The 23,577-nt window shown below is 42.5% G+C and overlaps 1 protein-coding gene across 3 annotated transcripts in view; it reads left to right on the top strand.

Moving 5' to 3' along the window:
- SEMA5A (semaphorin 5A) overlaps positions 1–23,577 on the top strand; it is a 488,460-nt gene that overhangs the window by 351,520 nt on the left and 113,363 nt on the right. For all 3 annotated transcript variants that reach the window (XM_041731983.1, XM_041731984.1, XM_041731985.1), the window contains one exon: positions 20,625–20,832. In XM_041731983.1, the coding sequence (XP_041587917.1) occupies positions 20,625–20,832 (208 nt within the window). The remainder of the gene's footprint in view (positions 1–20,624; positions 20,833–23,577) is intronic.

Here is a 23,577-nt window from a genome sequence, read left to right as displayed (position 1 = left end):
ATTAGGCGCTGACATCATCGTGATTGGTTCTTAATTGTTTGTGATGCAGATGTGAAATCTGTTATCCAACATGAGCCTAACAGATATGTTTTACTGTTTGTTTCAGTGGCTGCTGGTATGATTTGCTAACTAGTACACAAAACATCTGGGACTTGATTTAAAAGAAAATGTTTAAGATGCATAAGCTAGTACAGAATGAGGAAAATTTATCAGGCAATGGGGAGCCTGGATGGCTCAGTCAGTTGGGTTTCTGACTCTTGATTTCAGGTGCAGGCCGTGATCTCAGGGTCATGAGATCAAGCCTGCTTTGGGCTGTGCTGGGCATGGAGCCTGCTTAGGAGTCTCTCTCTTCTTCTCCCTCTGCCCCCCCACCCCAGCCCCACTGGCAGGCCTGCTTGCTCTCTCTCTCCCCCCTCAAAAAAAAATTTATGTGTGTGTGTGTCTGAGAAGGGAGAAATGGAAATTTAGGGATCAGATTCCATGGAGAAGTTTCATCCGTGAATACCACAGGCTCCTTGCCCTTAAGAAGCTTGTATTTTAGAGAGAAATACAATTAAACAGGTATATGAAATGTCACTTGGAGAAAAAAAAGTAAAGCAGAGACGGAATGTGAGAGGCCAGGGTTTCAGTCACTTCTAAGTGTAAAGAATGGGATCCATTCTGTTTATTGATTATCAGAAGGTAGGAGGTAGAGCTTGGGATTGTACTTTCAAGGACTTCTGTGTTTTAGAAGGCATCATCCTGAGTCTTTTCAGTAGAAATTAGACTCCATAAATCTGACTTTTATGAAGTTTCCAGCTACTGAAGGGAATCATCTCACTGAGACTGCCCACTGAGCAGGGGAAGGGGTCACTGAACGAGTGATGTTCTGAAGGCTGCCAGAGATTGGGGTCACATAACTCCAGGGAGGAGAAAGGAGACACCTTGATGCAGATGGAACCCAAGCACCCTGCCTTCCCATGGCTTTTCTGGGAGTACCATGGAGAAAATAGAGCCAGTGCTCCATCCTACCTTCCCATTGTTTCCTTCCAACTATGTATATACATTTATTTTTTAAGATTTTACTTATTTCTTTGGGAGAGAGAGCTTGAGACAGAGAGAGATCATAAGCAGGGGAAAGATGTAGAGGGAGAAGCATTTGATCCCAGGATACTGGGATCATGACCTGAGCCGAAGGCAGACGCTTAACCAACTGAAGCACCTTAGCGCCCCTAGATATGTATATATTTTAAAGATTTTACTTATTTATTTTCAGAGAGAGAGGGAAAGAGAGAGCATGTGAACAGGGTGGAGGGACAAAGGGGGAGAGAGAGAGAGAGAATATCTCTAGTAGACTCCCAGGTCAGCGTGGAGCCCAATGTGGGGCGTGATCTAATGACCCTGAGATCATGGCCTGCGTCGAAATCAATAACGGACATTTAATTGAGTTACCCAGACATCCCCCAAGTATGTTTTTAACACAGAACATGGCATCTTTATTGTTACTTGTGACCGACCATTATTAAAATCCAGAAATCAGTAATGCTTCCCAGATGAGCCAGTAGGAACATCCAGAGAGAAACAATGTTCTTTATATTCTAGAAGTTTTCCTGTACGAGTAACAGTTGGCAGCTGGCTTAGCACATGCTGAAATCCTACTCCTGACCTTATCTCTCTGTGTACAATTTCTTCTAGTACCTTCTCTAGCCCCGCAGGGAGGAAGATGAGGTTGCTGAGTGCAGGATGGGCCCCAACAAGCCCTTGGACTGAAGTACACAAAACTTGAGAGACTCTAGAGAGACTCCCAATGGGTACCAAATATTAACTGACACACTTCTTTTCTTTTAAATGTATTTATTATTAATGAGAGACAGAGGGACATAGGCAGAGGGAGAAGCAGGCCCCTCACAGAGAGCCCGCTGTAGGAATCAATCCTGGATCCTGGGATCACACCCTCAGCTGAAGGCAGGCGTTCAACCACTGAGCCACCCAACTGACTCACTTCTGTTGCCGTTATTAATAGCTGTCTCTCTTAATATTTATAATCGATTTGCAACTACTTAGGTATCATGAGCAAGCTTAAAATTGTGCAGATCCTGGGTTGGAAAGATTTTTCAACAATCATTCCTAATTCTGTCCATCTTGCTGGAAGTCGGAAATCCAAACTTGAGCTGAACTTGCTGTGTGTGTGCCCATTTGGGTTCTCTCTTGTAGGCTAGAGGGAAATGTTAAGTAGTTTGAGTGTTCATTAGATAAAATCTAATCAATTTTGTGTTTGATGATAAAATCCTTGTAGAGAATAATAGCAGTGTGGGAAAATCCCAAGGTGATATGGGTTGGATTCTGTTCCCCCAGAAAGACATGTTGAAGTCCCAACCTGCCAATATCTTGGAATGTGAGCTTATTTGGAAATAGGACTATGCTGAGCCCTCATGCGGGGGTAGGGTGGGGGGTGGTAAAGGACCCCAGGGAAGGGGGCAGCTTTGTGGTGCCTTCATGTAGAGACCAACATGAGATGTCCCATGAAACGTGTTTTCCTGACGAATTTCTCCCTGACTGGCCTTTTTAAAAATAAAAAATAAAAAAATCCCTATTGCTCTTAAAAAAAAAAAAAAAAAGGAAATAGGGTATTTGCAGATGTGAGTAGTGAATATTTAATCATACTGGAATAGAGTGGAATAGGGTAGACTCTTAATCCAATATGCCTGGTGTCCCTTTAAGAGGAGGAGGGAGAGAGACACACAGGGGGAAGGACATGTGACAACAGGGTTGGAGACTAGCCTGTGCAGCCACAAGCCCAGGAACACCAATGATCAACAGCCACCACCAGAAGCTAAGAAGAGACAAGGAAGGATTTTGCCCAGAATCTCAAGGGAGCACAGCCCTGTCGATACCTTGATTTCAGACTTCCAGCCTCGTGAGCTGCAAGACCATAAATTTCTGTTGCTTTAAGCCATCCAGAGCCTGGTGTTCTATTACAGTAGCCCCAGGACACGAATCCACCTGATGGTACTTTGCCACTTTGCATGTGATCTTGCAACCAAATTTCAAGAGTCGCCTGGCTTTCTCTTGTTCCCTTGACGTTTCTCAGTGACCAGAACTCAATGAACAGAATTGGTATTTTAGTATTAGTCTACGTCCGGCCCAATTAAAATGAAAAGTGTGCTTTGGAAAACAATCTAATATATGCCAAGCCACTTTAAATGGTTTAAGAACGACTAATTGTTTGGTTTTACTAAATACAGAAACATTCATTCTTGTATTTTAATGTGTTTTGTTTTTAAACATGTTTTCCAAATAATTTTAGTAGCTCATGCCTAGTTCCCCAACCACCAAGTAATAGGGAATTCTGTGCTGCAAATGAGTGGATGTCCCAGTTTCCCCCACTTGTGGGGCAGGTATTTGTGGAATGACCCATTTTCTCACTCTCCTCTTCGCCTTCTCTGGGCTGAGACCTCACTGAGTCTTCAGTCTTCTCCTGCTTGTTTCACATGATTTCTACTGATCAAAAGTTGCCCCAGGTAGTAAAGCACTGAGTTCTGTGGACAAAAGAAATACAAACCATTTCTCTTTGCTACATTTGTTCATATAAATCCCAGCTGCTGCTCATGGCTGATGTATCTCATTAAGGTTTCACGGTGGCTACTAGAGTTTAAGTACAAGGGCTCCTGTTCCCAGACCTGCTGGCCTCCTGTTTGTGAAGAAATCTGGGTAGGATCTCAATGTGTCTGTGGGAAATGATGTCATAAATCCAAAGAGATTTTAGTGAAGTCTACCCAGTGCCCCCAATCTCCACTTCTACAAGGGGACCCTTTCTCTGTGGAACATTTGCAAAGTGCTGACATCAACAGTGTGCCACCTCTTCTCTCTCTCCTCCGTCCTTTCTTCGTACTGTGACCACAATACATGTTCTTTGCCTGACTTGAGGAAGGAACACACACCCTGGCAGGAGAATGGTCCAGTCACCTCACAGGCAGTGAGGTGGCCATGTCTCTCCCCCAGTGAGTACCACCTCTCTGACATTCGGTGGTTCCAGGACCCCTGGGCACATTCAGGGGTCCCTCAGGAAGGGACTGTCCACTGCCCCGGGATTGATGTGGACCTCTCTGAACACAGAGGATGGGGATGAGGTCTGGGATTCCTTTGAGAATGCAAGGGACAGAATTTTAGAACTCTACCCACCGCATGTCCACATTGCAGGTGGGCATTAGAATAATATGTGAAATTGCTGTCAACAGGCCCAACGCAGTCATTGTCTGCACTGTTAAATCAGAAGAATAAATTGTTCTTAGCCCCATAAAATCTGGAATAATTTGATTCTTTTATGTTAACCAATTGAATCTGTGCACCAGGAAAACTCAGATTCCACTCAGATAGCCACAGGGTTGTTGTGTCTTGTCCCTTGGAAGGAATGTTGTCTTCAGAGTAAATCTTTCTATAACAATTTCGTCTAACATGATGTTGGCCATGGTAACGGGGGCTTGGAGAGCCCATTTCCAAGCAAGCGGCTTGGAGCCCCATCTGATCAGGCAGGCAAATTACTCACAGGATTGCTGATGCCTTAGTTTTGCACGTCTTCCTTTTTCATTCTTTACCTAAGCACCTCCTCGCTAACTTGTAGATATGCTGCTTGCCTGGCGATGGTGATTAGCCACTCCTGAGCATGACATTTAAGCCTTAGCCTAGGTAATGAAATTCTAGAGCAGATAGCAGGCACTCAGAAGGACTAGAGAGGAGAAAGTGTGATCTCCAATGTATGACAAAATGTCATCACCAATGATATTATATATAGGCTTTCATCCAGAAGTGGTTACACAGCAGAGGGACGGGAAGAAGACACACCCCATCATTTCTTTGAAAATAAGCCTTCTGAAGAGGAAATGTGGATAGAAAAATTCCCAGGGATTTGCCAGACCTGGTGGGAGGACATAGCCAAGGTTTAGGGAGCAGGCTGTATAGATTAATATTGTAGTTCCCACCTGGAACCCATTAGAAGAAGTGGGCTCTCCCCAGATCATCATAGCAAATTAGCACAGCACACTTCCTTCCACCAGGATGCCCGCAGCAAACTGGGATTTGAGTAAACAGCCTGCTGCAGTGGTGCAAATATTGACAGTGTGAATGTCTCCAAACAAACCTGTTCTGGATGGAGGGAAACAGTGTTTGTCATGTGCAGAGATGTCAACATAAGCATTTCTTTTCATTTTTGTCTTTCAAAAAATAGCATAGTTTCACAGCCAGGTTGAAAGAGTGTTAAATTATTGGTTGGCTTCTTCAATTTCCACCTCTCTTTCCCTTTGAAACCTAGAAATAGCCACATCGATGTTTCTTAAATAGGGTATTTTATAGTATTTCAATAGAATTGCCCATACAAAAAGATGTTGCAGGGATTCTTATCAAGGAACCATACAATTCTCATGGTGTCAAGATTGGGATGATGTTCCAAGCTAATGTCCTTAGGGGCAAATGCTGCCCTGACCTGATTCAATCTGACTTACCCATTCCATAAAGAAGTATCTCCTCAGAGAAGCTGAAGACATGACTTGTACTGATGAAACCATCTATGAAGATTCAAGACTGAGCACCTAACTAAACCCTAAATCAGGAATACCTGAAATTATGATTCTGTGGGTGATTACACATGTAGACCAAAGGAAAATCAATGTGAAGTAAAACTTCTTTCCTTTGTATTACATCAGGTGACCTTAGGATATGCCAAGTAATTGCCAAATGTACTGACAGATGGAAAGTGAGAGGCCTCTGTCCTTCTGTCTATCCAGCTATTGTTCTCATCAGCCAGCCCCACTGTTGTTAGTTTTAACCCCACAGAGGAAAGAAAGAAACTCTGAGCTTCTGGTTTTGTCTCACCTTTTAGTAATATTCGATGCAAATTAGGTAACTTTCTGACCAAGGGAGTAATTATCATCACTTTTTGGATTTCTGAAGACTGCAGAAGCTTAACCCAGTTTGAAATTTTTAAAGCATTTTGAGATTAAAACAACATCCAGGAGAGTGGTTCTTGTTATCTGTTTCTAGTCTAACTCTTGTGCTCCAACTGGGTATAAACTGTTGGAATATGTGATCCTTTTATTTGAGGTATTAAACTTGAAAGAAAGGAAAGGAGAATTTGCTCAAGGAAAATTTGTTTCTTTTTTAAAAAATTTTTTTAAATTTATTTATGATAGTCACACAGAGAGAGAGAGAGAAGCAGAGACACAGGCAGAGGGAGAAGCAGGCTCCAGGCCAGGAGCCGGACGTGGGATTCGATCCCAGGACTCCAGGATCGCGCCCTGGGCCACTAAACCGCTGCGCCACCCAGGGATCCCGGAAAATTTGTTTCTTTAACCAGAAAGCATATGTGCAGCTATGTACCATGTGAGGCTGAAACACTGAGTGTTGTCTATATCTGTAGAAGTCCCTTAAAATGGCCCTGAGTTGGGGGCACCTGAATGGCACAGTGGGTTAAGCAACTGACTTGGTTTAGGCTCAGGTCATGATCTCAGGGTCATGGAACAGAGTTGTGTGTCAGGCTCTGAGTTCAGCACAGGGTCAGCTTGAGATTCTCTCTCCTGCTGCCTCTGCCCTTCCTACTTGAGCACTCTCTTGCTCTCTCTCTCTCAAATAAATAAATAAATCTTAAAAAAAAAACCTCTCAGTTAAGACCAATAGAAGTTGGTTTTCACAGTCTAGAGAACAGATAGGAGGTTTTAGAGGCCTCCATTTTCATGTATGTGTGCCAGTAATCAAAAAGTCCAATAATTAATTGTCTAAGTACTCAACTACATTTATGGGATTTTGAAATTAAAAAAAAAATCCACCCTTAGTATTGAAAGTGATCTCTAAGATTAATTATCAGGGCAGGGGTTTCATTTAGGTCCTCAGTGATATGATCACTTAATTAATTTTAAAGTATGACCGTGTACTTAGCAAAAAAAACACTAGTTCAATGTGAAAAATAATGGCCTTGACTTGTCCTTGATAAATTGGGTCTTTAAAGGCAATCTTCACAATGAGTTGCTGCATTTTGAATTAAACAATATTTTTTTCTTTCACTTAGAAAATTTTATTGATTATACAATGTTGGCATTTTTTAAAAATACTTGTGGGCAACCTTAATTCATTTCTGAATGGACTGGATAAGAACCAGTTGTCTCGGTCTTTATTGAATTGCTGACCTGTGGTCATTCACCTGGCAGCTTATCTTCAGGAATCTCTAACTTTCAAAGGTGGGTCCTTAACCTGCCCCTGTGGGCTCCTCAGATCCCTTCCTGGCCTCATGCCCACAGCATGCAGGGAGCAGGAGGGCGTAGGCTCGGTGCCAGCTCATCTCACCCTGGCTGCTCTCTGGCCTCTCGCCTAGTTTCAGTGACGAAGCCTGACATCTTCTGTCCTGGGCAGTGTTTCAGTCTTGTCTCCAGTGTCTGAGTTTTGTCCTGCCTCCTCTGACACATTCCCCTCCCAGGAATCAGGGGACTGCATATGCCCTATGGTGGGTCCTGCTCCATCTCCAGACACCGACCTGTTGCCCCCTCCCCCACCCACCCCGACCCCCATCCCCAGTCCTCAGTCTCCTGCTGTGTGATTGGGACCCTCACCATGGCCTTCATGGTTGAATGATGTATCATTGGTGTTAGGTTCAGGCTGTCTCTCAAATATTCAGATCCTACTTATGGAAAAACAGTGAATTTTGTTAAGACTCATGGTTTGCCTACTGCATGAGTGAAAGCTGGCTGAGACGCCACATAGATCACAAACTAAACCCACCAAAGATTCAGGGAGCCACACTGGAAAGTCAGCATGCAAGCCAGCAGGCTGAAGGGCTCTGGATTTGCCCATCAGTGTGGGGCCTATCTCAGAAGTGGAGCCTGTTTCCCAGTGCAGGAACATTTGAGAATACATGTCACACTAGCAACTGGGTCCAGCTGGGGCTGTCCTGCCCCTTGGATGTTTGGTTCCTTGTTTCACATCCTACTTTCATGTGTTTGGACATCTACAGTTTTCCCCATAACTTCTGTCTAGTGATCGCTGGTCTTAGACTCACAGAGTCCTGTCTATGCTCAGGTGGGATCTGTTTCTCACGTGCTGTCAGTATAGCTTGAAAAATAGGGAGATGATTGCCTGGTGAGGAAGGACAGATGGATCTTCCTAAGAGAAGGCACTGAATATGGAAAACCTAGAAAGAAGTGAGGCATTTGAAAGGTGAGAAATTTAAATTCTCTGGAGTTGTGGGTGGAGAGACAGGATATAAAGCTGAAAGATAGGATGTATCACGTTGAAAATTTTATCCTAACAAATGAATTCAGGATTTCAGAAATTTTTTTTGAGCCAAAGAGGAACCGACATAACTGTTTTGAATATGCTGTATTCCAGTTGCGTGTAGGTGGTCTGGTAGTTGGAAATCTGTTTTTGAAATTGAAGAGAAAGATTTGGGTCAGGAAAAGAGACCTTGGCTCAGCTTGAAGCAATAGGAATGGGTAAGGTCATGTCTGAAGACAGTGCGTGAAAATTCTAGCTACTGAATAGCTCGGAGCATCAGTCACTTGTTCATAATTAGTATAATGTAGCAATTCAGAAGAATGACAAAATAATTTTCTTATTCCATTGAGTAGAAAGCTCTCTGTTTTCTTTTAAATTAATGTTACAAAAGTACAAAAGTGCTTAGCATAGATTTTTCTCAACCATCCCAACTCACACTAATGGGACCAGATGAAGTGTAAATTTCACCACTGGGGTGACAGGATGATTTAGACTCTGTGTTCCCACCCGGTGACTGTCAGGGAAGGGCTGCCGACTCTGCCAACGGGGTGGCTGTTGTGTAATTTAGATACAATAAATCTAAGGCAAGTAATCTCCTTCTAGAAGCTTGAATTGCCTCCTTAGCAGAACGATGAGAGTTAGATGTAAGTAGTGTGGTCAGATGAGAGCTTTGAGAGGACACCCAGAGGACTCAATGGATTGCTTTCATTTTAATTGTGACACTGGTTTTATTCACAGGAAACTCCAGTGATAAACTTCCTATAAGCACCAGCTTATGATTGTGCATACAGAGTGTTTTGTTTGGTTTTGTTTTTGTGCAAGGCAGTGGAGGTTGTTGGAAGAGAGGTAGCCTCTCCCCTCCAGCTTCAGGCGTGGTGAGGACTGGCAGCAGCTTGCTCTTTCTACACAGAACTTGAATAGGGCTTATAATCCATAGGCTAGAAGTAGCAAGAAAATACTAATTATATGCCTGTGTGCCAGACATTGGCCAAGCCCTCTGCATAGGGACGCTCCCCTTGTGGCCACCAACCTATAAGCTGGACCCCAGGGTGAAGGAGACACAGAGGTGCGATTGGCCCAGTCTTGGCCATGTGGCCTGTAAGCGTTGGAGCAGGGAGTCTAACCTGGGCCACTGAGCTCCAGAGTCCACACTCTGAGCCCTATGCTTTGCTTGAGCACCTACTGTGTGCTAGACACTATTCCAGATGCCAGCGAGATCACAGTGAACAAGCCAGGCTACATCCCCCAAGACTTGCCAAGGGCGAGGATGCAGGAATATGGTTTAAAATGATACTTTGGGATAAAAGAAGGTTGCATGCAATTTATGACAAAGATGCTTAAACAGACTAACATATTCTCTTTGGGGGGAAAAACTATTAGTTGAATCTGATACACTGAGTTGATTAAAATCTCCATTTTAAGCAAAAAGTAGCCATGAAGACCTGTTTCTTTTCCTCTTTCAATTCCCTTTTACTTACATAAATTCTGTACTGAGCTCCCAGTGCCAAAACCAGTTTAATTCACTTACCCAATTAGGAGTTCAAAGAAAGAACTTTCATGCCATATTAGCAGTCTGCTACTTTGAGATAATGACCAGCTGAATTGATGAACTTTATATAATGATCTGTTGCTATGGAAACATGCTGCCCAGTGAGTGGAAGAGGGCATTTCATCATTACCTCACTGATAATGCTTAGAACAGTAACAGATGCAAATACAAAAGGTTTCCCTTTACTCTGCTGTAACTCTGGGTCGATGAAGACAAAACACTAAAAATGCCTCTTGGTTACAGCGGCAGAGAATCAGAGAGTCAAACGCCCAACTGGAAAGAAAACAGTGAAGCTTTCCTGGCTAGTGGTCTGATGTCCACAGTGAGTCTCCAGCCCAGTCGCAGGAAACCATTGTCAGAATTGCCATGTGCCCATTTCATGGGTTTAATTTCTATGCTGGATTCAGCACACGGCAAGCTCAATAATAAACATTTCTAAAACATAACAAAACATAGAGCCATAACAAGATGAGTCAAGATCACATCTATCCATCCAATGCTCTACAATAATCTCTGCATCTTTATTCCCCATTTTTTTCTGAACTGGCTCTTTCTTTGCTTTTTATGACTGTTTTTTTTCATTTATATAAAAGAGAACTTTATACACACACACAGTATATAGTCTGTTACAACTCCACCTTCTAAGTTTTCTATTGCACTTTAGAATAAACATATATTTATTTTGTGTTTTGGAAGTGCTTCTGGCTGCTGTTCTTAAGAAGAATCAGTTTGTCTGAGTCTTTTTTCATTGGTCAGGGTTCTCAAGTTCATCAGATTAAAGCCACACCCCACACATAGAGCATAAGGAATTTTACTTGAAGTATTATTTAAGCTTAATTATTTCATTGTCCAGGCTTTATGAGCTGCAGAAGGCTCTCTGATTATATATAAGTATGAAAATTCAAAAAATATCATTTTTCATCACAGCAATAATAATGGTTATATTGAACTGACCACTTATTTTCTTCTCTCCCTTCCTCCCTTCTTCCTGCCCGCTTTCCTATAAAAAGATTTGTTTTCATAAACTTCTGAGATTTTGATGAGACTAAAATTCTAGAAATCCGCCAAAAAGAAATTCGTTATAATCAGCGACCTTTTCCTCAGATACCTGAAAGTTCATTCTTGAGTGCTCATTCAGTTTTCTCTGAATGTTCCCCCAAAGAGCAGCAGAGCCATTAGCATAAAGGTCGGGAGCAACAGCACCATCTGTATGAATTATTTTATAATGCTTATCAAAATGCATCCATTTTTCACAATGTTACATGCCCTATATCATCTCCTGCTGCTTCACTAGCTCAGGATCATATACATAGGGGATAAGTGAAATAAATGACAGGATTTGAAAATACTAGGCTGTTACTAATATGATTCTTACATTGTGATCATACAAGGTAAAAAAATGGAATCAAACCTATAATTTATAGTGTCTTTGCATTCAAATTTGAATTATGATATCTTAAAGAAATATAGAACAATAATTCATGGTCTAGTTGTAAAATTGTTTTGAGAAAATTATCTGGCTGACAAAATCTGATTTTTAGTATTTTCTATTCTTGACATAGAATGTCTCTGCCAGCTTGCTAGAACCACCCTAACAAAGATCACAAGTTCTACAGATTGGGTGGGCTAAACAACAGAACCTTATTTCCCACTTATTTCTGGAGGCAGAAGCCCAAGGTCAGGGTATTGGCAAACGTGTTTTTGTCTGAGGCTCCTCCCCTTGGTATGTTGATGTGTCCTCACATGGGGATGTACGTATCTACATCATTTCCAGTTATATTGGGTAAGGAACCACCCATATGACCTTGCTTAGTGTTAACTAGTGTTTGAAGGGCCCTATCTCCAAACACAGTCACATTCTGAGGCACTAGGAATTAGAACTTCAACATGAGTTTTGAGGGGACACATTTTAGCCCATAATCCTCCCTATCTTATTATAAGGCTTATTTCCATAGCAAATGAGAGATTGTTATAGTTGACCATCTCTATCAAGATGCAAAATTGAAATCTCATTAAAACTATTCAGTCAATTTTAGTCAGCAAAGTGAACACTGAAAAGTAGAAAAATATCAGCTATTTGCCCTCAAAGTTAAAAATATGAGTAATTTTCAGCCGGTAATAACTGAATGATATGCAATAGAGCTTACAGTGCTAAAGCAACATTATATACAACAAACAGTGGCTTAAGGGTCTTATTTTTATTGTAAACTTTTTTGTTTAAATATCTTTTGGGGCACCTAGGTGGCTCGTCCACTAAGCATCCAACTCTTGATCTCAGCTTCTCAACTCAGGTCTTGATCCCAGGGCTGTGAGTTCAGGCTCTGTGTTCGGCTCCAGGTTGGGCATAGAGTCTACCAAAAACAATAATAAATTAAAAATAAATAAATATCTTTTGTCCTCTCATGGCCTCTTTTTTTTTCCAGATACACTAAAATAGAAGGCATTTTTTTTCATCAGATTATTCTCTTGTTTACTTTCCAAGCTCTTATAAGTGAGAGCCCCAAGCCTGATAGAGAAGTCAGATCAATTCTGGGCTTGACACCACTTATACATTAGTTATCTGTGCAGTGAATTCTATGGTAAGAGAAGCACATGACCATAGATCATAGCTTAATCTTTGTCTTGATTAACTACCATTTCATATCCTGCTTACCATCCCCCTGATCTTTTAGGACTCATGAGCATACTGATCCTGATGCACTATTATGGGGATTGCATATTACCCCTCCCATACTTTTAAAACAAAAATAACCAGCACTTGATTGGTAAGAAGAGGATCCAAATTCGGGCCCAAGAGTGTGAACTTAGGCACTCACTTAACCTTTCTGGGCTTTGCTTTCCTCACCTAGAAAATTAAAAATATTGTTGTAGGTCCCATCCATCTCTGATGTCCTGTAACCATTTGGAATTTTAATTCAGAAAACATAATGATGATAGATCATTTGCAATTAGAGGTGGCCCTTCCAGTGGGGTCTCTCATATTCTCCCCCTTGGATTTGTCTTGCTGGATTTGGAAAAATGAACTGATTTATGAAAATGAAGGTGGTCTATATTTTCCTATTGATACACCATGCTATACACCTGCACTTCTCTTACCTTGTTAGCTTAATTTTGGTTAGTGTTTTTCTTCTTCTTTGCATTAGCTATAACACGTTGATTCTTTATGCTGTGGATGTTAGAAGATCATGTTACTCACACCCTTTCTGTTCAGGAGGTCCTCAGGGTCATTTATTTTCTCAGAAAAGTGATATAGAAACTACACTCCACAGAAGAGTAGAGACTAGCTTGAACTCTAGTTGAAAGGAAAACTCTGCAAAGCAGACAAAGAACAGGAAGGAACCTTCTCTAATGGTTATGATTGCTTTGTGGCAATCTATAATGCCTTGCATGCTCCTTGTTTCTTGAGGTAGCTATCTCCTTCTCTTATTCCCAGAAATACCACCTTGTAAGTGTATGTACAGCTTCTGCTCATCTGCAAGCACTTATTTGAATTTGACTCTGCATGCCTCACTAGAGGTGGCATAAAGGAGCAGGAGTGTCAGTCATTGTGTTGTCCCAAGTATGCCTGCATCAGCAAGGTACACAAGAGAGGATAATGTGATCCTGGTGACCAGGGGAACACATGCCTTTTGAAGCAAGTACTCCCAGTGTGTGTCCTTCTCTTGAACATCAGGTGGTGGCTCCCATTGGATGGGAATGTTGACTTCCTCCTTGCTACCTCCCAACTGGTTAAGTTTTATGACTTCTAGCAGAGTTCCTGGAATAAAAAGAGAATACAAACAATTTCCATAAAACTACCTCTTTCTATACATGACACCGCTTCCTCAACAATAGCTTTTCTTTTTTTAATTTAAATTCAATCAGCTGACATATAGTACATCATTAGTTACAGATGTAGAGTGTAGTAATTCGTCAGTTGTGTGAAATACCCAGTGCTCATCACATCACACTGTCACCCAGCAACCCCATCCCCCAACCTACCTCCTTTCCAGCAATCCTCAGTTTCTTTCCCAGAGTTAAGAATCTCTCATGGTTTGTCTCCCTCTCTGATTTCTTCCTGTTCAGTTTTCCCTCCCTTCCCCCATGATCCTCCGTGCTGTTCCTTATATTCCACATATGAGTGAAACCATATAATAATTGTCTTTCTCCAAATGATGACTTATTTCACTCAGCATAATACCTTCTAGTTCCATCCATGTTGATATAACTAGTAGATATTCATTCTTTCTGATGGTTGAGTAAAATTCTATTGTATATATAGCCCACATATTCTTTATCCATCATCTGTCACTGGACATTTGGGTTCCTTCCACAGTCTGGCTATTGTGGACATTGCTGCTGTGAACACTGGGGTGTAGGTGTCCTGTTGTTTCACTACATCCATATCTTTGGGGTAAATACCTTAATGGTGCAGTTGCTGGGTAATGGCGTAGCTCTATTTTCAAGTTTTTGAGGAACCTCCATGCTATTTTCTGGAGTGGCTGCACCAGTTTGCATTCCTACTGACAGTGCAAGAAGGTTCCCCTTTCTCTACATCATCACCAACATTTGTTGTTCCTTGTCTTGTTAATTTTCATTCACTGATATAAAATGCTTTTTAATTAATGTTTACTTTGGAATTGCTTTTTGATCACATTGGCACTGAAGTGAAAACTTACTTCATGTCTGGACCCCTTATAGGAAAGTACAGCTTATGAGAAAGATGTATGAGTTTTTCTACTCTCTGAAACTCAATTGTCTCATGTATGAAGTGAGAATAACCATACATGTCCTTGAATGACAGGAGGCTAGAGGCACCTACACTGTGCATTTGAAACCCTGCATATGACTTTTGACTTCCCACAGACTTAACTACTTAGAGCCTACCGTTGACTGGGAGCCTTACTAATAATGTACGTAGTCATTAACACATATTCTATTATATGTAAGATATATTGTATTCTTACAATAAAGTAAGCCAGAGAAAAGAAAATGTTATCAAGAAAATCATAAGGCAGGGGGTGCCTGGGTGGTTCAGTGGGTCAGGTGTCTACTTTGGCTCAGGTTAGGATCCTGGGATCCTGGGATTGAGCCCTCATCAGGCTCCCTGCTCAGTGGGGAGCCTGATTCTCTTTCTCCCTTTGCCACTCCCCCTGATTGTGCTCTCTTGTGCTCTCTGTGTCAAGTAAATAAATAAAATCTTAAAACAAACTCAAAAAATTGTAAGGAAGAGAAAATACATTTATAGTGTTGTACTATATTTATTGAAAAAAAATCCATATGTGAATGGCTCAGTTCAAGCCCGTGATCAGGGTTCAGCTGTATTCCATACATCTTAACTAGCTTGCTGAGATGATCAAATGAAATGCGGGTGTAATAGGTTTGCCAGAGTTAGCAAATAAAAACACAGGATGTCCACTTAAATTTCAATTTCAGATAAATATGAATACTATCGAGTAGGACACACTACTACTAAAAACAATCATTCATAGTTAATCTAAAATTTAAATTTAAGTGGGCAGCCCTTATTTAATCTGGTAACCCCCTAGGATATAAACATACTGCTTGTTCTGCTGAAACGAGGCAAGTATAAGTTACTCAGTACAAGATATAATGAAATTTCCATGTGATTACAACTATTCATGTCTTTGGAATAACAACCGTAATATCAGCTTTGATCAATCTTAAAAATCTTGGAGTAGCTCTGTCTCTTCCACAATACACATGGTTTACAACCTGAGAAAGAAACTACAAAAATATGACTCTCAGATTGTGTCCATGACAGACTTAGTAGTTGACACTTTCCAGAAAAAGCAACTGTTAGAAGATTTGCAGCAAGGCAGTGTGAGTTCTGTGTTTTCTGCTGTTAGCTCCTTGGGGACCTCACCCACTGGTGACAGAAAGTGCCAAATTTTTCTTTTCTCCCTACCCATCAGGATTTTAAAGAATGATTGAGAAAGTTGTATGGATTTCTCGTCTTACAATAAAAATCAACTAGAGACTAATCTTGAAACGTCCCTGAACAGACAAACAAATAAAATATCTGCTACTTTTGTGAGGCTGACTTGACCTGGGTCATTTCTTGCTTATGCCTCTGAAAATCATAAGATAACTTGAGCTGTTGCCGAAGGTTGATATGAGGAACCAATAGCCAATTGCCTATTATTTAAGAAAATCCTAATATTATAACCAATCCCCATGAAGAATAAAGTCACCAGCTTCCAGGACACAAGCTGTCGTATAATATTCCTCTGAGCCTCATTCCGAGAGTTCAAGTACTCTTGGTTTGCACACTGTCCTTTTAGTATGTGCACAATACACTTGTACTAGTTGCTACTTCAGTGAGTCGCTGGCTTTACTTTTATGATTTCTGAACTTTTGACAGTGGCATCTGATTTTTTTTCCCTTGCAAGTCACTTTGACTAGAGTATTGAATTTTCAGTGTATGGAGGGCATATATGGTTTTATTTTAAGACCACGATGGGAAAAATATTAACCAGGATTTTTTCTAGCAAATGCAGAGATGATAGTGACATTTCCATTGCTTTTTTCTGCCTTTTCATTCCTCACTCATCTCTGAGCCTGTCCCCCAGCATGGGTTTATTAATCTCCAGAGGCCATCGCAGTGGCTACTCTGCATACACCAGAGGACAGAAGTGATGTAGTGTCTGCCCCCTTGGTGCTTCAGGTCAAGCATAGAAGCCACAAAACAAGTAAATGAGTAATTAAACTGTGATAAATGTGATGAAGCAGAAATAACAGCAAAGAATTAAGCGCTCTCTGGGACCAACCAGAGTCCTACTGTTTTTTGAACAAAATAGATGTTTGCCCACTCATCTCTTTTATGAGCCAGGCTCTGCCTTTCTGCCATGGAAAGTGACAAATACCTTTGCCATATCTTTGTTCCAGAGCAAGTGGGCTTCAACCATGTGTCGGGTAACTAGGAGAGAACATTCCATCAGAACTTGAGGGTGCATAAAAGGTTGATTGGCCACCTACCAGTGAAATGGTGGCTGGTGGGGATTCTAGAATCTGATTAACCTCCTTAAAATAACAGTGGCATGTTAATGTTGTAGGATTCAGAAATGTTGCTCCTTTTTCTGAAACACAAGATTTTTCAGGCTTTCTTTTTCTTTGTTTTGATGTACTCCAAGGAGAAAGATTGCTGGGAATTCCACAGTTATTTCATATTTCAAAATTTGTATCAAATTATGTGACAGGATAGAAGTGTCAGCTGACACTGTGCTACAGTGGTAATCATATTGCAATGTATGAATAGATAAGATCAACTTGTGTGCCTTCTACTTCCACCATGTTCTACACCGCAATAAAAATTGGAATATGACTAAGAAACTCAGTCAATCGTTTAAAAAATGAGAAGAAGCCTGGGTGGCTCAGTTGGTTAAGTATCTGCCTTCAGCTCAGGTCATGATCCTGGGGTCTTGGGATCAAGCCCTCTGTTGGGCTCCTTGCCCAGCCAAGAACATGTTTCTCCCTCACCCTCTGCCCCTCCCCCAGCTTGTGTTCTCTCGCATGTTCTCTCTTAGATAAATAAATAAAATCTTTTCAAAAAATGACCTAATCATGCCCCCCAAGAGAAGTCTTCCCCTGTGGACAGAGAGGTGGGTGAAAGACATGGTGAAAGAAATCCCTGACCGGGGAATCATAGACACCCCGGAGGAAGCATCTAGCTGGGGGGTGTGCAGAGAAGAACAGAGAACACCCCCTAGCTATCGGAGCAGGGACGCAGGACAGCAGTCAGAGGAAGGTGTCTGGGCAGCCACTTCAGGCAGAGAACCTATATGTGCAGGGCTGAGGTCCTCCTGGGCTCTTGGAGCTACAGGTGGCCCCTGTGACTGGTGCACAGGGAGGTGAAGGTATGAGGGAGTCTATGGTGGGGGCTCAGGCCAAGCACAACCCACAGGTGGCACCTCACGCAGAGGATCTGAGTGTGTCCTGATGCTCACATGTGTGAGCACATGTGTGTCCTGATGCTCACTTCAAACACAGGAGAGTAGAGCAAGCATTCTGGAGGCACCCACATGAGGAAGGTGTTCTACAACAAGGGAGCAGAGTGTGAGCATGAAACAAGATCAAGGCGCAGGCCAGGAAAGGAAAAGCTTCATAGAAACAGAGGCTCCTGCAAGATGACCCTAGTCCAGATGGACTGGCCAGGTGGAGCTTCCAGAGGCTCCTCACATGGCCAGACAGTGCAAGTGAAGGAGTCCCAGCAGAGGTACAGATTCCATGCTAAGTTCTGTTGTCTGAAATGTTAAGTCCCACAATTGTGCTAGATCCAGGCTGCCGGAAAGCAGGACAAGGTGTGCAGAGTTATGCATTGAGATGTTTTGACCAATGATGGCTATTCTTGTAAATCAAGTTATTAAACATATTTTAAAATTTGTTTTTCCCTGCAGTTGCTTAACAATTTGACATGCATGTGAGCATGTTGACAGCTAAACTATTATTCATTTGGGTAGGTTTCTCAGACTAGCAATCCATCAATATAAATATTAAACATTAAGGTCTTTGTTCAACTGTTGAATAGCATTTTGTTCCATAACACATATTTCCCATGAATATAGTGTAACAGTCGTCTAAAGATGATGATTTTTCTGTTGGACTCCCATCTGCTCTGCCCCCGCCCTGCCCCTACCCCTCCCTGCAGTGCTATAAAATGCTCTTGTTTCATCCCAAGGGCCTCTCACTTTCGCCCTCACACCAGCCTTGCTGCCCACTGAGTGGTGGCAGTCCCTGGCTCCCCCTCCTGTCCTCTGGCTTAGATGATGTCTTCTGTTATCATGTTGTCCCAAAGGGTGGCCGGGGGCTCCATGCATGTCACCGTTCTATAGGAAGGCTGGCACCTCCATCTGCTGGTGGGGACCTCTTCTCAGGGTGTTATGGTTGAGACACCTGCACTGAAGTCACCTTCCTTGAAGTTTCCATCTTGTCCCCATCATGGCTTGGTTCTGTGCATATTTGTTGATGCTTATCTCTATGCAAGGGAAGGAAGACCCCAGAACACTGAAGTTAAATTTCCCACCAGCTGGAAACCAACCATGGTCACCAAGTCCAAATTAGGTTGACTTTCATAGCAAAGGCATACACATTTTTTTACACACTTAAATCTGTGAGATGTTCATTTATAAGAATGTCTGCTGCCTGCTGTATAGGCTGTCTGTCTCTCTCTTCTCTCTCTTTCTCTCTCTCTCTCTCTCTCTCCCTCTCTCTCTTACACACACACACACACACTTTCCTCAAAGACAGGCACTACATTTTTTCATCTTCCCATAATATAGCATAATTCTGTTTATGCTTGAACTTTCTCAAAAACACATGTACCTAGCTAGCTCAAGAGAAACTTAAGCAATGGTTTACTAATACTGCATACCTTATTATGAAGTCAATTCATAATCAATAAATATTCACTGGAGATGTGGTTCAGATATATTTTTTAAAATAAATTCGGGATAATATATGTCTGCACATGTATTTTCTTTTTAAATGAAACTTTCTAAGTCTCTGAGGACTTCCATTAGGCATGGAAAACTGAAAAATATTTCTTTCCAAAGTTGTCTTGAGATTTATGGATTGAGAGGAAGCCTCAAAGCCAAAGTTTCTTGATTTAATTCTGGTTTTGGACCAACTCCTTGGCCTCATTTTCTGTGTCTACAGGATGAGAATTATAATGTTTTGAAACTCAGGATTCTGATGAGTTGATTTGAGGAGCTTGATGATGACTTTAGGAGATATTCCTAGTGGTTTGGTATCTTGCCCTGGATTTGTAGGCTGGCAGCAGGGGCCTTGCCCAAGTGCACTGGGGCCTTTAGTGTGTTTTTCAGGTCTGTGTCTCTGACATGTGGCATTGGCCACGCTGTGCCTTTTCACTGGCTGAAAGGACTCCTCTCTGCTCTTCACAGCCAGTCCAGGGAAATGCCTGGTTCAGAGGCCATACTTACAGCCATGCTTATAAATAAGTGAGCAGAGGGATCCCTGGGTGGCTCAGTGGTTTGGCACCTGCCTTTGGGCCAGGGCGTGATCCTGGAGTCCCGGGATCGAGTCCTGCATCAGGCTTCCCGCATGGAGCCTGCTTCTTCCTCTGCCTGTGTCTCTGCGCCTCTCTCTGTGTGTCTCTCATGAATAAATAAATAAAATCTTTTAAACAAACAAACAAACAAGCAAGCAAGCGAGCAGAGACATGCAGTGAGCAGAAGCCCTGGGGCACAGAAGAAACCAGGCTGAGAACAGTTGTTCACTTGTACAGGAGAGACGAATTCGGATCTTTGAGACAGAGAAGGGCTTCCTAAAGAACATATACTAGAGAGAAAGAGGAAGAAGGCCTTCTAGACAGGGGAGGAAGAGAGACAGAGGAGTATATACTTCCCAGGCAGGAAAGAGAAGGCATATCCTTGCTGTCCTGCATACCTGAAGTTAAGGTGTCTGCCCTGAAGGGGAGGCAAGGTCAGCACCTCTTTCTGACACTAGGAATCCACCATGGTCTCCTGAGGACTCCTCTCATCTGATGATCTCCACAGGATGAAGCCAAGCTGGCTACTTTGAGCCTCAGTGAGCTTTACTGTGCTCTGGGTATCTGGACTTGGAACTTGTTGAGACACATGGTAGCTGAGTGATTCTCATCCCAGGCTACATGCTAGCCCTGCTGAGAGCTGTACCAAGGGCTGGCATCTGCCCCATGTCCAGTGCTGGCCATGGAATAGGCCTGAGGTCGGATTTGAGTGCCAGCATTTTTAAAAGCTCCTCAGATGATTCTGTGTGCAGCCAGGCTGGAGAAACATGATGAGTGGCTGGTGAGACCTGCTAACCTTATTCCCCTTTTCTTGCTTTCCTGTTGTCCTCACAGGTTATGGCACCATTAAAAAAGTGCGGGCGCCCCTGACTCCGGCTGCCGGTAGCTGTTTGCTGGAAGAGATTGAGCTCTTCCCCAAGCAGCGGGCAGAGCCCATCAGGAGCCTGCAGATCCTCCACAGCCAGAGCGCCCTGTTCGTGGGCTTCCGGGAGCATGTGGCCAAGATCCAGCTGAAGAGGTGCCAGTTCTATCGCACCCGCAGGTAGGGCAGCCTTGGTGGTTTATGGCATCAGGACCTCAACATTCTGGTGAACCCTGGATCCCAAGATCCAGAGTTTTGATGCAAACTGATTTACTGTGATGAGAACAACCCACAGTATCTGCAGAGGAGGAACTGCATCATCATCCCTGTGCACAGTTGTCAGGGTTAACATAAACTATTTGGTGTGTGATAACACTCAGTGTTAATGCTGATATTTGGTGTTCCTGCATTCTTCTGTACAAGTTTATTTTTAATGAGTATTATATGTAATATATGTACAGAGCAAGCATCATCTCCACCCAGAGCTAATCCCCTGAGAAGGATCTCTGTGGTGTCCCCTCCCTAGGGCTGTCCTCACAGTGCTATCCTCAGCACCAGCTCCCTTGGGATACTGCCTCTCTCTTGAGGCTCCAGGACTCTGTAGGCCACCTGGGAGGAGGGAAGAACATGGAAGCCCTGCAGGTGCAGGGAACCCCAAGTACCATCACCTTTCCTCATCCCTACTCAATTCTCATTGGCCATGGAGCATCCACTGTGGACCACAGTGGCCTTTAAAGCTCAATTTGGAAAAGTGCAGGTGCAGGTACTCAGGAAACTGAAAGGTAGTGTACAGACTATCCATTTGACCAGCCCTTGAATGATGGAATATTGCAAAAGTGCTCTGACCCCCAACAAAAGATTGCCCTTGGGGCAATCACAATCTCAAACGTTTGTAGGGATCAGTGATCTCAGTAACTCCAGCCCCCAGTGCAGTGCATAAGGGCAGATCTGGTATAGAAATGGACTGTTTGGGTATATCACTCACAGATGTCATTCTCTCTCCAACAAGATGCCCCATGGCATGAGCTCTGGGGCTCAGAGACTGACAGTCACATGACCAACTACACATGCCATTTTTGACCTGGTCACTAAAGTATTTTAGAACTCACGTTTTCATCTAACACATGCAAATTGCTATTGAATCAAATGGGATTATGGGATAATGCATATGGTTTAAAACTTAAAGCAGTTTACAAAGTAGGTATCATTTGTAGAAGGAAGGTTTTTATCTATAATAAAAATCATGACAATATTCCTTTTCAGATGATTCTAGACAATGAAGTATATTATATGATGCCTCCTTTGGGATCAGAGTGTTGAATAACATAAGGGACTTTCTCCCCATCAGTGATGCTGTTGTGAGCAATAATAACAAAGGCTAATATATATCAGCAACTATCCTTTATACAGTGTCTTTTTCCTAAAGTTAACTGATAGCTGCTTGAAATGTGTTCTGATTTGTGTTCCTTGGAAGGCTGACCTAGTGCAGGAATGATTCTACCCAGTTGCTGATGGTCAGTGGGTGACAGGGAGGCTTGGAGTCTCGCCAGTCAGTTGTCACCAATTGGAATGCCCTTGGAAGGGCACCAGTCTTCCAACCACAGCCCAGTGAGCTCTGAGTTGTAACGGACTTTTGGGGGCATAACACAGGATAACACGCAGGAAGACACAGGCCTGTGTGTATGTGGGGTGTTTGGGGGACCAAAATTAGAGTCCATGGCTTACACAGCAGGGGAAAGCTTATCCTTCCCATGGTGCATTGCCTCATTGAGTTGGGGTTACGAGGCCAACTCCGGGTACAACCTGAAAAGCTAACTCCTGCATCAAGTCAGGGAAGCGAGGTGTCATCGTACCCAACTCATCTCCTGCATGGCTGGACATGGAGCCCAGTCAGGAAACCATGGGCACCAGCCACCACCAGGCACAGCAGCCCAGGAGGTTTTCATAGTCCCCCCCTTTCTCCTGTGAGGAGAATAGGGCCACTTGACTGTCTTCATCACGCTCCTGGGAGGAGAAAATGATACAGTTGTACCCAGAGCTGAATCTCCCTGCTGTTTACTTGTCCACCCATTCAGAGAGCAGCCACGAGAGATTATAACTTTATTGTAAACTGATAAACTGTGGTCTTCTGTGTCCCCACACTCAGAATAGGTTAGGTTGTGTTTGACCCTTCAATATTCCATTTGAGAGAAGAAAATCTGAAGACTTAAACCCAAGCGTTTCTGTGGATTCTTTCCTTTATGTTTCTTTGCTGTCCTCTTCCTACAGAAAGATGAGAAAACCTCCCTCATGAACACTAACTGGAGAAAAGCACCCATTTTTAAGAAACTAATATCTACATAGCCAGATTTTTTTTTTTGATGAATTATGGGGAAAGATTTTTTTTTTGACAAAAGCAATTTTAATTTTCTAGAAATATGCCTAAAGAAATAGAGTGAATAGGAACAGGATAACAACCGAGTGACAACTGAGCAGTAATTACTTTGATAAACATACTTTCCATATTCCATAGTATAATATAAGTAATTTCATTCATTATTGGAAAAATCAATTTTATAAATGAGCTTTGTAATGTTTGACAAGAGAGACTGAGGTTAACTAAAGTACCTGTCTCCTTCCAAATCACATTAACATTTTTTTAAGTGTCCATTTTTCAAAAGCCATGCACAGTTTGGTGTCTGTTCAGATGTTTATAAATGATGACAGTTGATTCAGTCCCATGAGTTTCTTTTACATATCTGGTGCAGTGCTAGCTCTTACCATCGTTTGCTGTCACCGCTATACCCTGAGGGGCAAGTTGCCCATCATCTCCATTTCTCAGATGAGGAGATGGTGGCTCAGATTTTTTGGATCCTGCCCGACATCACATATACCTTCTGCAATATGAAAGCCAGCTTCAGGACTGGAGCCCTATCCCCAAGGCCC

This window comes from Vulpes lagopus, chromosome 17 (assembly GCF_018345385.1).
Source record: "Vulpes lagopus strain Blue_001 chromosome 17, ASM1834538v1, whole genome shotgun sequence".
NCBI lineage: Eukaryota > Metazoa > Chordata > Mammalia > Carnivora > Canidae > Vulpes > Vulpes lagopus.
Note: the sequence above shows the minus strand (reverse complement) of the source record. Positions and strands in the feature narration are given on the sequence as shown.